Source organism: Homalodisca vitripennis, chromosome 1 (assembly GCF_021130785.1).
Source record: "Homalodisca vitripennis isolate AUS2020 chromosome 1, UT_GWSS_2.1, whole genome shotgun sequence".
Lineage (NCBI taxonomy): Eukaryota > Metazoa > Arthropoda > Insecta > Hemiptera > Cicadellidae > Homalodisca > Homalodisca vitripennis.
In genome coordinates this window covers 227,113,237-227,131,795 of record NC_060207.1, presented here as the reverse complement: position 1 = coordinate 227,131,795, position 18,559 = coordinate 227,113,237, and the positions used below count along the sequence as shown (strand labels likewise).

The window sequence follows — 18,559 nt, the reverse complement described above, 5'->3', positions numbered from 1 at the left end:
TGAAACTGATGTTTCCTTAAATATTTGGTTGAAATCGGACAACTTTAATATCCGTCACAATAATTAAAAATACTGTGAAGGTTAGATTTACTAATGATCAAATCGTGTTTTAATTGAATGCTGCATTCTATTTGTAGTTGACCAGTAATGAATGGACTTTTTCAGATTGTGTTGAACTCTAGAATCGACTTTATTTTATAATAATAAGGACCTTCTGCTGACAAAACAAAAATATGGGCCCTGATGACAAAGGAGTTTCTAAAAAAATTAAGTTCAGATCAATATCTACGACTACAGAACCTCTTTTGGGATCTGGAAGCAGAGTGGAAGACTTGAGCACCCTTCGGCAGAGATCAAAGTCTGAACAGAAATATAAGAAAAAGGATACATCAGATAACAGTGATGGTAAGTTTCTATTGCAGATCTGTTCTAGATTCATGCAGATAGGTCTATTCTACTGTATAGTCCAGTTGTTAAAAGAATAAAAGCTAGGATTGAACAGAAGCCTACAAATGATGTCAATTCAACACATTCAGTTTAACTCACCATTTTAGATTTTGCTAAAATTTGGTATAGGCCCTACTCATAATGAGTGTTTAGACTGAGAAATGTAGTCTTAGTACTATTATTATGAGTATACCTAATTTTAACAAAATAAAAAATGGTAGGTAAATGTTTTTACAATTTAATGGGTGTTTTTACACACCTAATGTAGCTATGGTGGGAAGGGTTGATTCAATGCGAATATGGTTAGTAGCTGTTGGATAACCAGACTGAGCTTCTTTGTAGCCTACGGTTCTCTGATGTCAAAACGGTGCATTGAGTTTGTTCATAACGTCTTCATCGCTGACGTCTTATAGATCTCTTCAGACAGACGTTGACTCATACTCCAGAAGTCAATCTGTAGCGGTTTTAGATTTCAGATGCTGCACTAAGCAGAAGGTGTAATGGAGCTCAACTCAATATTCGCATTAAAGTGCGTTGATTTGACATGGAATAATCAGTGAGTTAAGTGAATTCCTTGGTACTTGCATAGATGAGTAACTTATTTTATTTATTCGTTTTTATTTAGATTCTATTTTTATAAGTTATGTTCGCACATCATAGAATTTATTCATATTTTTCTGAGGTACAGATGTTATTTTGAGATTGAATGAATTTTTAAAATCTATTATAAGTAGTAAATATTGTACCTGCGTTGATTTCAAATAGAACAGAGAACACCACACGCTTTACTTCACCACTAAATAAAAACAAAAATGTAATGTCCTTCCATGTTTAAAAGTTGACATTTTCAAAATCTATAACATCAACATTCAAGGGAAGTTGTTCAATAGGAAATTATTTATTACATGTGGTGTGGGTGAAAATAAGTTGTAAACTATTACTTCAAACCGTCATTTCATTTGGATTCCGGACTCAGCACAATTCTTTCCATAACTTATCTGATAGTAATTTGATGTCCAAATATATTAAGGTTACAACATTTTTTAAATTTGTTAACACCACTCAATCAAATACTGTATGTAGTTTTATCAAATCAGATAAAAGAGTTATTTATTAGAATTACAATTTACCACATTGGTGTTCCCTAGTGCCACAGGAACACATATAGATACAGAATTACATAAAAACTATTCTTCTAAATTTAAAATTTGAAATTGGTAGAGTGACAGAAAAGTAAAGTGTGTAACTGTTTTAATACAATTTTTTAGCTTTTCAAAGATTTGCATGTCCTGTATGCCATATAAAATTTTTCAAATATATTAACCCTTTGACTAGTAATCACGAAAAGAACTCAAGAGCGCACTAAATGCCGCCTGCAGTAATCTTGATAGACGTGAGGGAAGCACTATTGTGCTATAACAGTTTTGACAATAATGTTTCATGATGAATAATCTCTCACCTGAATACCAGTTCTTGTTTTGAGTGCATTTAAAGAGATTTGAGCTTTAATTTAATCAAATATTTATTTTTTTATGATGTTGATAGTTGCATTAACCCTTTCAGTGTCATAGTTTTGCTGATTGAGATGGTAGGCTTGTGCATTAAATGCCCCTGTAACTTACTAAGACGCTCCACATTTTGGTAAAATTGTATAATATATACTTACGTATAATAAATAGAAAGTTACTCTTTACAAGCGCTCACGTGATCTGAGCTTGAACTTGAGTACTGTCTCAAGGGATGTTTTTGTTTTACGCCCAGAAATATGCATTAATGGTCAGGGGCATTTCCGATCGGTACTTTCCTGACCTCAGATCACGTGCCTAATCTCCCAGTGTGATCTGACGTATGTATGTATACAGTTGGTAAAGCATTTCAATGGAAAAGATGTAGTTATTCTCTTATTTAAATTATAAATGAGAAATCTGAGGTTTTCTTTTCTATGGCAATGATGTCTTTGTTTTAAACTCACCATAGACAAAATATAAAATGCAAAGTGGTAGTGTTGGCATGTTACAGAAGAAGACCCTCCCTCACTATTAAAGTTCCTGGGGGTTGAGCTGACCAGAGGGTACATCCTTGAGCATGATGAAGAGCAATATACAGCCAGAAGAGAGAAAGTGTATAGTTTTGCCAAAATTCCAGTGGAAGCTGAAAAGTTCATGGCGTACGGATTTTTTCAGGTACTTTTTAAAAATGGGTTTTCTCCAGAAGTATGATTGTAGTAAATTCTTTTAAGAAAAATTATTGATACAGTGTGTATGCAGTGTATATTTATATGGAAATAAAAGATGTTCAAATTCAAAAAATTTAGTTAAGATGTTTTAATAAAAAATTTAAATTAATCTTTGTAGACATTACCAACATAAAATTTGGATTCAAATTCAGTCAAAGGTTGGATTTCATAATTTGTCCTCAATTCTGGATCTTTAACATATAAACTAAATAAAGTTTTATTATTTAAAAAATTTAAATACAAAGGATATTATTTTAATTAATAAATGTGAGAATCAGTTTCAAATCAAGTAAGCTATTTTTATCAGCTTTAGATATTTATAGAACGGTTTATTTTGTATATTTATTTTTGCATTTATTCACATAACACCATATGACAGTAAATAGATGAGATGTAATTTGATAAAAATACCTATACTACATTAAAATATAAGTAAGATATAAAATACAATTTATGTAAATAAAACAAGCAGTATAAAAATTTATTAACAAAACACTGAATACCTACTAAACATTCAACATTTTTTATTATTATTATTATTTAGTTAACAATTCATTTACATTCATTTTTGACACACTTTCTGATATATAATATTAATAACACTATAGTCTACATGCTTTTGAATTTATAAGAATTTTACTATTACTATAAAATAACAGCTAAAGTTTGTTATATTTCTAAAATAGAAGTAATGATATGAACAACATTAATGTAATATAGTCTAAAGTATGAATTAAGAAAAATAAATATAAGAACACTAGCCTAAACCTAGCATTTGGACATTTATCTGCCAGTTACATGAATGTCTAGATATAACGAATATTGGGTATTTTAGCTAGACCACCGCTGTCCGATAAATTGTATTCTGGGACTAAAAGTATTAAAACAACAGATTTTAATAAATAACCATGCGAAAATATTTATGACAAGGTAAGTATAATCATTGATGTTGGATAAATGATTTTGTGCTGTATTATAGTAATGGTAAGTGAGATTTAAAAATTGTACTCCTACAATGTACATTTTCACTGGTTTTTTTTAATGTTTCAGTGTGCTGATTCGTACCTGTTTGTGTACACATTTCTTCCAGTTCGTTTTATTTTGGCTGTTTGGGCTCTGGTTACGAGACCAATATGCAGCTGTTTTGGTTACAGGTAACAACTTTTTTTATTGGATCTTGTTTTTATTGAATCCAAATTAAGTTATTAGAGGTCTTATGTAAACTAATACAATGTAAGTTAGTAAATTTATTGATTCAGAACACAATTTGCTTTACTTGTAACATATCTTTGTTCAGTACATATTTGATGACCTTTTATGCTTTAAAATCTGCGGCATGCATGTATTGTATTCATTACTTTAATCTTATTCAAAAGTTTGACTGTATTTCAATGGTGTTTTGTTTTAGGAGCTCATCAAAGTCTCTGTTGAAGCCGGCAGAAATATGTGACCTGTTGAAAGTTGCTATAGTCGTGTTATGCACGGTGTTCATGTTTTGTATCGATACATCGATGATGTATCATCTGATCAAAAGCCAGTCCGTCATCAAGTTGTACATATTCTACAACATGCTGGAGGTAAGTTAGTAGCCACATTGTTTAGCAACTATAGTGAGAGTGAAAACTAGGTAGATAACTTGTAGAGAAAACTGAAAAATAGCTTATTGTGAAATAGTTAACGTCTTGACTACGAGAGGAACGTAGAAGTGCAGTAGTTGGTAGTAACTTAGGGAGGAAATTAAGTGATGAAAAAATGCCCACAAAAGCAGAAGGATGTTTACAATAAAGAATAATGTGGATGAACTTTTCAGATAGAAATTAGATTTACGCCAAGTTTTTGTTTTGAATATAATATTTTATGATCTCTTATGTTTTTAATAATATTAGGGGACAACCCTGTTTGCTGCGTAGTCCAATCCCTGCTCATAATATCAGCTTCCATTGTAATTAGCAATGAAATCCGAATAAAAACTAACTGAACTAACTCAATTTGTTTTTGTTTAAGCACATATTTGTTGATCAAGAACTTTTTTTTTAGTGCACACAATAAAATTACATGTTTAAATAACACAGTTACTGAAAAAACAGTAGCATAACTTTTTAATTATGTACTTAATGCTATTTTTTAACATGTCAGTTGTGATAAACAGTGACCTTTGAATAAAAGACTGACTCAACTGCTGTTTGAACAAACGTTCATCAGGAACTAGTTATTATAAAAACTACACACACTAAAAAATTGCTTTTAATAGTATAAGAATTTACTGAACTAACTCTGAAAATCCGGAATTGATATCATAGTATCTTGTGTGTTTGTTTGTTGTATGATGAAATGAGAATAGGCTTGTGCCATAGCATCATGTTGCCACCCGCATTTGAGTACTTATCATTTTTGTACAAATATCAATCTTTAGTTTTTCTTCCCTATTTAATTTAATAAAATGATGTCAGTTTTCATTATTTATTTTATTTTTTCCTATTTAAAATGTACGTATTTTAAAACTGTTTAAACTCTTTTAAACTGGTTATTTATTTATCACCCTCTCAGAACTTTTTGCTTTTGTTTCATATAAATTTCATTATTCTGGATTTAGAAAAATTAAAAAATTAAAAAATAACTTAATTCGTTTTTATTTAGTGTAGTATAATTTATATACTAGCAATGTACACATACCAATTTATTAATTTTCGAGTCTTTGTAACTGGTGAAACAAACTAAACACAAAGGTTAACTCAGCCAAAAGTTTTGACAAAACTTTCAAATAATACGTACGTTCACACATATGTATGAGCGATGTTCAATAAATCTTTAGAAAACCAAAATTAAACGCTGCCTAAAAGGACTGCTGTGACAAAATATTCAGAACGAATGTAGAGATTGGAACTTCTCCCTGTTGAGGTACGGTACTACAGAACAATAATTATATATGCTGTGGTTGATTATGGAGTAATCTCTACAACAAGGTGAGACAAGCACTTCAGGCAAACGGAGCATGAATCCCTTAGTGTTTATTGCTCTGTGGCACAGAGGAAGCCTCACTATCATCTATGAACTAAACCTGTTCATTAATGTACTCCTCAGCGCAGTATGTCAACATTGTGGTAATTACTGTGTTGATCCTAGACACCCGTTGTGTTGCTTAGAAATGGGCAAATATAAATTGGGAACGTTAACATTAACATCGCACCCAATAGTTTGTTTTCAATCTTAAAACTCAACAATTTCCCAGTAGAAGATTCCCAAGTCCCCGATTTTGGAGGATATTTTATACCTCCTAAACCAACTAGCGTGTCTGTACCCTCCTAAATAATTTTCGCAACTGTGCTTGGATGTGTCTTACAATACCAAATTTTTATGTACTCAATTTAGATCTTACTGAGGAGATTTACCTCTCTGAAGTGATGCTTTGGAAAACTACAAAAAATATAGTCATCATAACACAAGTTTGGTTTCTCTATAAATTTTAAGGGTTTTTTTATGAATGGGGGCATCTGGTGGAGAATATTTTTGTATATTGTGGTTTAGAACAAGTCATGTGATAACTTGTTTAACAATACAATCAATACTGACTTCTGTGATCAGGTGGGTGACAGGCTATTCTCAGCTCTTGGACAAGACTTGATTGACTCTCTCTTCTGGACTGCCACGGAGCCGAGAGGGCGGAAACGCGACCACATCGGAGTCTTGCCTCACTTCGTATTCGTGGTCATATATGTCAGTATCCTTTAAACGACAGTTCATTCCTAACAGTATATTGATTTTTATTTTTTCCGTGAGTATTATTCCTCTGAGTGATTCTCCTAACAGTTATGTGGAAATGCACCTCACTGTAATGTATTGCTATGCGGTATCTGCTGTGTCACTAAACAATGTTTTATGTATTGTTTTGTGAGTTAAAATTACTTTAGTGAACACATATTGTTGAATCGTTGAAAATATGTTTAATTGTTTGTAAAACTTGAAATTTGATAAAAGTGTTAAAGTTTTGCTTTCTACATAAGTTTTTTCATGCTTTCCTACATAAATTATATTGTTAGAAAAAAACATTTCTGAAACTTTTTTTAGCACTAAGACAGTAAAAATATCACCAGGATTAATTAAGACAATAGTGACTATGAAGTAATCCATCTTCAACAATTTATTATTATTTATATAAATCAAACTAATTGTTAGTTATTAAGTAACAAATGCAAATACTATAAATAAAAAATTATTTTGTCCAAACAAAATTATCTATTTCTTTCTAAAAATATGGAATACATTATCATGTATATTGTTTTAAATTTATTTTTATCCTTGCACAATGCTTGAAAACATTACCAAAGAGAAACAAAAAGATTGCTAGGAGGAGATACAAATAGTCCCTAACCTAGACATTACAGAACTCTATGGTAAACATAAACTATAATATGTAGGGTGTACAGGAAGAAAATTTGTGCCATGTTTTTGGATTCATTATTGTCTTAATTCCTGAAATGCCATGCTATAGTGTATAATTTTTAAACGAAAAGCTGATTTCTGTAAATGATTAACCCTTTGAGTGCCGCAGCGTTTTGCTATATGGTATGCATAAAATGCCGAGCGAAAATGCCTGATTCTGCAAGGGTCTGGTTAAAAATTCATATCAAATTTATTTATTGGTATGATGTCTTGGGTTTTTTTTTAGATAAATATATTTTCTTTATATATATAATACATTGATCACTTATTTAACGTTTTTATACAAATAAAAAAAATCATTAACTAAAACTTTATGAGCAAAAAAATTTTTTATTTTATTTTGACACATCTTAGTGTTATTGAAATATTATATTTTTCACTTTTATTTTTTCTATCTTATACTCCATTTAATTCCTTACAAAAAGACATGTAAACTTTTTTTATACTTATTAATAAAGTTTGGAAAATAAATATTAAAATATGAACCACTACAAAACTAGAAATTTTCTAACCTAACCTAAACACTCTGTGTATTGTCTACACTGCTAATGCTTAAATCTAATGCCTGCAATACTAGGTCTTCATTGTCAGCAATGTTTTTACGACTCATTGTTTATAAATATCACTGAACAAACACAAAAAACATAAAAACTATACCAACGTATTTAGTAAAGTACTAGATGCTTATGATCGCCGTAACTCATGGTCAAGTCATTGTTCTACTTACACACAGACTAGAATAACTTAAACAAACGAAATAATTTGAAGATACTAACACTACAAACCCATTTAAACTTAAAAACTTTCAATATCATTTGTGAAATAAACAGCAGTGCAAACAAAATGTGAGGCGGCTCGTCCACATAGTGGTCGATTCTAAACTCAACTGACTTTACAACCACTGTAAAAATCAGAATCTAACCAGAATGCAACAAAACCTACATCAAAATTTACGTTGAAGCCTTTGGAATGCGTATGTATAGTCATTGAGCCAATTTAGATAAATACTATATAAAATATAAGCGTTACTGCAGAAGTCGCTAACAGCGATTCTGGCATTTCTTGCATATAATGTGGGATCGCTGACAGCGATGCTCTGGCACTCAAAGGGTTAAGCCCTATTCTGCCCATCTTCACTGGCCTGTACATGCAATGATCTTATCAAATAGAATAAGGGAGAGAGTCGATGGTACTGATACAGTGTTACTTGTACCTGCTCTGCTGTATTATTTGTAACAAATGGTTTGTACAGGTACAGACTGGTTAATTCAGATTCCAACAAATTGATTGGTTGTAGAGTACTCAAAATGTCATAACAGTGGAATTTAATGTCTTAAGAATTCTTGTATTAAAAATGAAATAATTTTTCACCCTACTATCTTAGATGTAACCTAGACTCTAGCCACATTATATATCTCATGTTTGCTTAACACCAACCAGTCCTGCACTCATTGTTGGTTCTATGTCAAGCTACAACTCTCAACGTTGCCATCAACTCCAGCAACAAGGCTCTGCTCACCATCATGATTTCCAACAATGTGAGTATAGTCAGTGTACCATACGTTTATAATAAAGAGATTTGGTCAGCAAGCCACAACTCTCAACGTTGCCATCAACTCCAGCAACAAGGCTCTGCTCACCATCATGATTTCCAACAATGTGAGTATAGTCAGTGTACCATACGTTTATAATAAAGAGATTTGGTCAGCAAGCCACAACTCTCAATGTTGCCATCAACTCCAGCAACAAGGCTCTGCTCACCATCATGATTTCCAACAATGTGAGTATAGTCAGTGTACCATACGTTTATAATAAAGAGATTTGGTCAGCAAGCCACAACTCTCAACGTTGCCATCAACTCCAGCAACAAGGCTCTGCTCACCATCATGATTTCCAACAATGTGAGTATAGTCAGTGTACCATACGTTTATAATAAATAGATTTGGTCAGCAAGCCACAACTCTCAATGTTGCCATCAACTCCAGCAACAAGGCTCTGCTCACCATCATGATTTCCAACAATGTGAGTATAGTCAGTGTACCATACGTTTATAATAAATAGATTTGGTCAGCAAGCCACAACTCTCAACGTTGCCATCAACTCCAGCAACAAGGCTCTGCTCACCATCATGATTTCCAACAATGTGAGTATAGTCAATGTACCATACGTTTATAATAAATAGATTTGGTCAGCAAGCCACAACTCTCAATGTTGCCATCAACTCCAGCAACAAGTCTCTGCTCACCATCATGATTTCCAACAATGTGAGTATAGTCAATGTACCATACGTTTATAATAAAGAGATTTGGTCAGCAAGCCACAACTCTCAACGTTGCCATCAACTCCAGCAACAAGGCTCTGCTCACCATCATGATTTCCAACAATGTGAGTATAGTCAGTGTACCATACGTTTATAATAAATAGATTTGGTCAGCAAGCCACAACTCTCAACGTTGCCATCAACTCCAGCAACAAGGCTCTGCTCACCATCATGATTTCCAACAATGTGAGTATAGTCAGTGTACCATACGTTTATAATAAAGAGATTTGGTCAGCAAGCCACAAACTCTCAACGTTGCCATCAACTCCAGCAACAAGGCTCTGCTCACCATCATGATTTCCAACAATGTGAGTATAGTCAGTGTACCATACATTTATAATAAAGAGATTTGGTCAGCAAGCCACAACTCTCAACGTTGCCATCAACTCCAGCAACAAGGCTCTGCTCACCATCATGATTTCCAACAATGTGAGTATAGTCAGTGTACCATACATTTATAATAAAGAGATTTGGTCAGCAAGCCACAACTTTCAACGTTGCCATCAACTCCAGCAACAAGGCTCTGCTCACCATCATGATTTCCAACAATGTGAGTATAGTCAAGTGTACCATACGTTTATAATAAAGAGATTTGGTCAGCAAGCCACAACTCTCAACGTTGCCATCAACTCCAGCAACAAGGCTCTGCTCACCATCATGATTTCCAACAATGTGAGTATAGTCAGTGTACCATACGTTTATAATAAATAGATTTGGTCAGCAAGCCACAACTCTCACCGTTGCCATCAACTCCAGCAACAAGGCTCTGCTCACCATCATGATTTCCAACAATGTGAGTATAGTCAGTGTACCATACGTTTATAAGAGGGGACACAAAAGCGAAAGGTAATTTGCGTAGTAAAGAGATTTGGTCAGCAAGCCACAATTTTTTGCCTTTATATTTTAGGTGTAAGTCATTGTTGTGATTGTGTAGGTGCCTTTCAGCTTAGCTCACTTTGGTAAAATACAATATTTTTATTTAAAACTTATAGTTTATCAATAAACTGTGAACCTTTCTCCCAGGATAGTAAAAACAGTTGTGGTCTTTTATTATCACTCTATGTTTTAAAATTAAATCAGAATACTTGACTAATAAAACCATGTTGTTTTCTGAAAAATGTCTTTTGCAGAGCTGTTATTTATTATGAATTTTAAATACTTAAGGGTCAAATTTTAAGAGAAAATGTGTTTTAAAGTTTGTAGAACTGAAGGGCAGCGTGTTCAAGAAGTTTGACAAGAACAATCTGTTCCAAGTGGCATGTAGCGATGTGCGAGAACGATTCCACCTGTTCGTTCTGCTCTTCATTGTTGTTCTGCAGACCATGAAAGAGTACTCTTGGAAGGAAGGTAGGTCTCTTGTTCTGTATTTGACTTTTCCATTTTTTAATATCTTTTGGCTGCATTGACATTAGCCACTATGTATTTAAAGTGGACACCATTTTGTAACGAAATTCCTTATTCATGCCAGGAAATTACTTAGCTTCCTAATTTTTTGGTGAATTGGGTTTGAAATCGTTATATGTGTGGATTTTGTTTTCCAGTAAGTATGTTTTTATGACTTTTACGAAAAATATTCTATGATGAAATTTCCTGTCACGCTAATGGTCATTTACTGAAAAAATACTGGCTATTATAATAAAAAATATTTCTTAAAGTGAGTAATTCTTTGAATTGGAACTGGGAAAGCTTTAATGTTTCATCTAGAATAATTATGTTGGGAACATTTTTGTTATTTTGAATAATTGTTTTTAAAAGTGTATTAATAAAACTACTAATTTAATGTAATTAGTCCTCATTAACAATCATTGTAAATTTAAGTGTAATTGACATTACATATGTTTCTCTAAAAATAAATATATTGTTATAAACTGCATTTAATTAACTTAATTGCATTCTATGTTAAACTATTATTACTGTTCAAAGATTGCAAGTACAATGATCATAATTTATTATTGATATATAAAGTGTAATCACTTCATTTATAATGGAGCTGTGAGGATGTTCTGTCACTATCCTCTTCATTACAGCTGGTTTCTGACTCAGAGTAAGTGATGTTTACTATAAACTGCTTGGTTGCTTAATATATAAAGTGTTCCTCATCAAAGTATTTATTTCGACTTTTATTACTTTATTACAAATATTATTCTGCTAAATCTTCTCAAAGTGAATACTCTAAAATTACTAACTATCAGATTGGTGACATAATCCTCACAAAGATAAATGGATTTTGTCACTGTCATGCTAAAATACTAGAAAAAAACTCGATACTAGATAATAAAAAAGCTATGTACAAAATTCTTTTTATGGATACAGTAAAACTGAAATAGTAAAAAGTAAACATCCACCTTTATGACAACCAATTAGTCGAACATTTTAGCTTTTAATTATAAAAAGTACCTGTTAAATAATTAACTAGCAAAAGTTGACACAGTCACAATCCATAATTAAGATTCTGGCTCTTGTTGCCTTTGATGCCAAAATAAAAAACCTAAGCAGTGAGCAACCAGATTTGGAAAAAACCTCCCTCACTTTAGCAGCAGAGATAGATAGGAAATATATCGCTCAATAAAAATAATAAGCTCAAGCTCGATTTTTAAAGTCAAATTCTTAAAAATTGGCTTAAAAAATCTGTGTAATTACAAAGTTCTAATCAAATAATTTATCAAAAACAAATTGATAAGTTTGAAAACGAAAATCAGGCTCTTATAAAATAAGACCAGTGTTCTGGTAAAAGCACTTAATGAGTTCTAGTCAAATAATTTATCAAGAACAAATTGGCAAGCTTGAATGTATGTGTTCACATAATAAATATGATAATTGTAAATGTAAAATAATTGAAAATAGTGGTTTAACTAATGAAACATATGGTTGTGCATGAGGCAATGTTTACACAGAACAGTTGATTACATTTAATAGGCTCTTTCAATTAATATTCCGTAATCTAAAACACCAAGATTGGATTTTTCCCTGTTAGAGACCAGCACGGCGTTGCCCGGAGGGATTTTTGAGACTATGTATCTTGCTGCATGTCTAGTACTGTAGGTGTAAACACCTTGGTGTTTCAAGGTTTAGGTTGTCAACATGAAGAACTACTTGAAGGATGTAGAGACTAGTAACTGTCAGGGTGCCAAGCCTTTGAATGCCTGTCTATGACTTTCTGCTTGATGAAGGTCAGCTAGCACCCTTATGGCCTTTTTTTGATTTATGAGAACTCTGTTGAGATTTCCAGCTGATGATCACCTCATACTGCAAACCCATATCTCATGTGGGAGTGAACGAGAGCGTAGTAAGCAATTTAGTTCCAATTCAATATAGTTGCCAATAGAGATGTGCCAAAAGAACTAAAAAACAGTTCCATCAGAACGTTCCAGACCAGTTCACTTCTCCATAACTCCATGTTTCATCATAACAGGTTACGTGCCTAGAAGTTCTGGGCATTCCGGCTCAGTTAAGCTCGGAACTCCATGTTCCGTCAGAATGGTCTACTAGACGTACCAAAATGGTTCCGAGTGTTCTGGATATGTTAACCAGAACGAATAGGCCTGTAAATGTTCCAATTCCACTTTTTGTATATAACTTTTAGTGTCCGTAGACTTAACGAATGAATTTCACCAAATTAAAATTTCGCACAGCTCTAGTTTAAGGGTCTCTATAGCAATAACAATATTTCTTTAATTTTTTTTAACTGTTTTAATTTTAACTAACTGATATTGTATTTTATATAATTATTTTCAAATATGTCTATTTCAATCCATTTAAGAAATATTTCTTATTGTGTTTCTTGTTGTTTGTATAAAATTGTTAGGTTACTGATAGTATAGGTGGATGAGTGGATTTAGTTATAAGTGGATTTAGAATTTAAATTGATATTTGCGAATATAAGCATTTACAAAGTTGAATTTTTATAGAACTGTGTAACTATGATGCATGAAAACATTTTGAGCAGATAGACTTTGTGTTTAAAATTCAAATATTGGAACGTAGTATTGTATCGGGAAATTGGCCAGAAACAAGTAGAAAGGTACTGTCAGAACGGAACGCATAGGACAAACTATCTTGTGGAACTAGATCCGGTCGGAACAGTTCCAGATCTGGAACGGCTTGGCACACCTCTAGCTGCCAAATTACTAGGGAAAGACGAAAGTTTTCAAGATTTTTCACCCAAAATATAGAAGAAGCTATCAGCCTATATAAACCGTACTTATCAGTTAATGTCAATTACTGACGGATTGCTCCTTCTAGCACGGAAGCAATTAATTACCCACCAGAGGACCATTTTTAGACCAACTTCAGAGGGACAGGCAGTAAAAAAATCTGACCATAATGCATCAGAATGTTCATTGTCTGTCCAACAAAATTGACTTTATAAATCACCTTTTAGAAAAAATGTACCCCCATATATTATAATTTAATTTAGGTATAGCAATTTTCTGTAAAGAATATCTGATACCAGATGTAGAACCAGTTCCCATTACAGGGTTTATTCAAGAGCTGTTATGTGAGGTTGGCATGGTTAAAATTCAAACTAAACTACAGACAGTATACGTCTTAGGAACCTGTAGATCACATGGTAATGTAGGGGAGTCTCTCAAGGTCTTCAAGTTGCTTCGACTTGGAGCTGCTCCATTATTCCGTATGGGTGATATAAACATAAATTGTTTTGGGCACAGCCAAGACCAGAGTGAACTTGGAGATGTTGAGCCATAAATTAACCAGAGTCTCACTTCCTCCTACAAGAATTACCTCCACATATCAGTCTTCAATTGATTATACATGCTCACATGTTGATGAATGCAAATTGATGGTTCAGGTGTTACATGCAGGTATCTCGGACAACTCTGCTGAACCGTGTAGCCTCAGTGTTTGCAAAAAGAATTTTCTCCATCTTATGTAATGTAGAGGCATTTTAAAAAAGAAAATTCAAATTAGCGTTAGAAGTATGGCTGGAACTGTTTAATACTATAAACATGTCCGATGCTTTCAAGTGTTTTAGTAATACAATAAGTATGGTAATTGAACATGTCTGTCCAGGTATAAAACAAGACTTAAAGGCAAAAAAGTAATAGGATATCTGATACTGAAGCAGAAAGATTGAGGGAGGAGTTTTGAGGACCCAAGCACAGTTTAATCTAACCAGTCTGTTGGAACACATGCAAGAGGTGGCTTTTAAAAGAACAACTATTACCTATAAAACTGTAGAACTATAAAACTGAAATCTTTGAGGTGCCAGATAGCTGCCAATCAAATTGGTCACTCTGACAATAAATCAAAAGCTGGTCAGTAATAAACCAAGAGAGGAAACATAAAACTTCTAATGGCCCTAAAGAACTGCTTGGCCCAATGGGTGAGGTTATCAGTGATCCCCAATTAATGGCCAACTTCTTCAACTCTGTGTTCATAAAATTAGCTGACATTTTCTTACTGCACATCCCAAACCAAACCCTATGTCATTCACCCCAAACCATAATATTCTAATTTTGTTTTTTACACCTTGTGACAGTCAATAAAATAGAGAGAGAGAGATATCCTCTTTAAAAATTAAAACTTCAGCGGGATTGATGACATATCATTTTAAGCTGATTAAAGTGCACTGTAATGAACTTGGCTAACCACTAACCTTGATCATCAACATGTCATTTACAGAAGGAAAGTTTCCAGCACAGCTGAAACTAACCAGTCTTACTGCCCAATATCGTTATGAACCTTCTTCAATGTAATTGGAAGGTGGTTCTGAATCATGAATCACGTTTTTAAGCAAGATCTGCTTACTAGGTATCAGCATGGATTCATAAGAGGACATTCTATAACCACTGATGAGATGGATCTTGTATAATTTATAATCAATCAACTAAAGGATGGCAACTCAACTACAATCTTACTACTAGATTTTAGAAATGCGTACGATTGTCTTTACCATGTGCAGCTGTTGAATAAATTAGAAGCAGTTGGTACAAGTGCTAGATGGTTTGAGAGTTATCTGTCAAATAAGCAACAGTTAATCGAGCTAACATACACAGAGAAAGGTTGTACTTGAATAGTGAGCTCCAGTTGTAAGAGGGGTACCACAGGGATCCATCTTAGGACCTGTCCTATTCATTTTATTTAGAGATGGGAGTGCTGCCAAATATTGAAGCATCAGATGTAGTCAAATACTTGGGTATTATAATTGATAACAGTCTCAAATAGACTACATTTGTTGACCTTTGCAAAAAGCTGGCCACTGGACTTATGTTGTAAAAAGGTTTAAGTCTATAAGTCATCTAAAAACTGCAACAACTGCTTACTATGTAGTTTTTGAATCTCGCCTCTGCTGCTGTCTTTCAGCATGGGGCAACTCTAGTAAAGCAAGTCTACAAAGAACCCTTATTCTCATAAAAAGTATGTCTGGTTTTTAGCAGGTCTACAACCCAGAGAAACTTGTAAAATAATGATAATATACATGTTGCTTCATCCGAGATGTATAGATCTTTCTTTTGTTTATGAATTTTGGTCTATGAGTCTATGGTTATAAATATTGCACTGTAAAATCTTTAAATGATGGCCGAAAGAATGTTCATGATGAGAAACAGAGTGGACAATCATCAATGATCATGAACGTTTTGGTGCAGAAAATGAATGATAAAGAGAAAATAAACAGACATTGTACAATTTCTTCATTATCAGAGGCGTTTTCCTCGTTTTAAGAAGTGTTCTCTATGACATTTTTATTGAATGTATTTAAACTATCGAGAAGCATGTTTTGCTGTATGACAATGTCTGTCCACATGTGACAAAACTTACTTAAGATCTCATCACAGCATTTTGCTAGGAACAATTTTATAATCCTGCAAACAGTCCCAATTTAGCACCAAGTGACTACCATTTGGTTTTCCATCAGAAGAAGCACCTTGCAGGTTAGTGCCAAAACGACGACAATAGACATAGACATAGACATTCTTTATTGCCATTAAACATGATATGCAATTGGCAGAGTCAAATTACAACATGATTTATAACCAAATTACAATAGAATTACAGGTTACAGGTTAGAAAATTAATTAAGAGTAAGTTTTACATTGCAAAAATATAAAAATATGAGTTTAAGGCACATACAAAGCGTCAACAGTTAAAAAAATCCTTAAAACTAAATTAAAATGGTAACTTAGCTTAAAATTTTAAAAGTTGTCTCGTTAAAAGTTAAATTTAAAAACTCTTTTTTAGCGTCAACATAATCATGTTTGCAGTCACTGTTAAATCAGGCGGCAATCTTCTATGACAACAGTAATGACTAAAACATTCCTTTGCATATTGTATGTGAGGATTGAGCTAATTAGTATGTTTTGCTTACTTCTGGAACTATCAAATCAGAGATGAACATTCACAATGTGACAGTGTGTCCCAGAGACTCTGTGGTTTACTGGTGCCTGACTGTGTCATCGTGCTGCTTGCGGAGATGATAGTGGACTGGGTCAAACACGCCTTCATCACTCGCTTCAACGAGCTGCCGTTCATGGTCTACAGAGACTACACACTCAGTCTTGCGTACGACATGGCGCAGACTAGGCAAAAAAATGTAAGCATCTGGGATATAGCTGTCATTCTCCATTTTATGTATGTAATTGTCAGCTCATGGTTAGATCATGTATTTTGTTCTTTTAAGTTTATTTAACACTAGAAGTGATCAAATTTGTTCAAAAATCCGTGTTGTCTTTTGCTTAACTTTATTGTTTTGACTCAGTATTGTACTTGTGTGGACAGGCGTTCACAGACCACTCGGACCTGGTAGCTCGCCGCATGGGTTTTCATCCCCCTGCCGTTGGGTGTGGTGATGCTACGAGTGCTGGGACATACTGTACAGGTACAAGGAGCGGCAGCCGTCTCGCTGGCCACCCTCGCATTCCTCTGTGTCACCTCCTTCAAGATACTGATCAGTGTGGCACTCCTCGGCATCGCCTGCAAGCTGATAAGTCATCACCAGCAGGTACTGAATGTGCTAGGTAACAGTATACAAAGATAAACTTGCTTTACAAATTAATAGTTTAAAAAACAAAGTGAAGCTTTAGTTATTAGTAAATAAAACAATGCTAGTATGCAACAAAATGCAACGGTCTCTAGAATTTCTACATTATATTCTTTATCAACTGTACAACTAAATAATAGTCACTTTTCATGCACTACTATGCTATTGAAGACTTTTAAAAGAGCTTCACTTTTGGTATTACTTTATAAATATGTTTCGGTCTTGGCTTTTAAGGTAATTAAAATTGAATATTGGTTTTAAATTGGAAATTGGAACACCCATGTTTTAACATTGTTATGACTGTCTTAACCCTATGCACTTGAATCACAGACACAGCAAACAAATGGTTTGCAAGTTACCTGTCAGGACGAACCCAAGTAGTTGAAGTACAGACAACCACACTTGGAATTACAAAAACACACCAGTCAAAACCACTTCCTATTCTCCGAGGAGTTCCACAAGGGTCTGTACTGGGCCCAGTCCTCTTTATTCTATTTGTAAATGATTTCCCAACCACATACCCAAGATATAATACATCATGCGTAATGTACGCAGACGACACAACACTCCTGATAGGAATGTCACTGCAGAAGGTGTTGATGCAGCTGCTACAGCCTCTCTAAACAAGGCTCTGAATTATTGTAAAACAAATGACCTGGCTATAAACCCACAAAAAACAATACAAATTAAGTTCAGTAAGAAAAGAGACACTACTCCCAGCATCGCCAATGTAACAGTTGAAAAATCATGTAAAATTTCTTGGAGTCAATCTGGACAGAAACCTAACCTGGACTGAGCAAGTGAACAATGTCTGCAAAAAATTAGCATCTGGAATATATGTTGTTCGACGCATTAAATGGATCAGCAACTTGGAATCAGCCCAAAACAGCTTACTACTCATTAGTAGAAACTCACATGAGGTATGGGACTTGCGGGTTTGGGGGCTCCTCAGTTGGAAACCTAAATAGAGTTTCTTACCCTACAGAAAAAAGCCATCCGAGTTTTGGCTGACAGAACCAAGGCAGAACTGCAGACATGCCTTCCAGACACTCCAGATAATGACTGTTACTGCACTATACATCTAAGAAGTTATCATGTATGCACACCAGAAGAATCT

At 33.8% G+C, this 18,559-nt stretch overlaps 2 protein-coding genes across 2 annotated transcripts in view; both read left to right on the top strand.

Annotated features, from left to right (window-relative positions):
- Positions 1 to 18,559, top strand: part of LOC124353118 (probable ATP-dependent RNA helicase DDX56) — a 66,795-nt gene that overhangs the window by 25,368 nt on the left and 22,868 nt on the right.
- Positions 151 to 17,454, top strand: LOC124353119 (protein TAPT1 homolog). The gene is given in 11 exon segments (XM_046802960.1): positions 151 to 405; positions 2,467 to 2,630; positions 3,734 to 3,837; positions 4,092 to 4,260; positions 6,266 to 6,401; positions 8,564 to 8,661; positions 10,640 to 10,790; positions 16,825 to 16,835; positions 16,837 to 16,995; positions 17,181 to 17,222; positions 17,224 to 17,454. Coding segments are annotated over 11 exon segments (1,422 nt in total). The 5' UTR covers positions 151 to 233; the 3' UTR covers positions 17,440 to 17,454.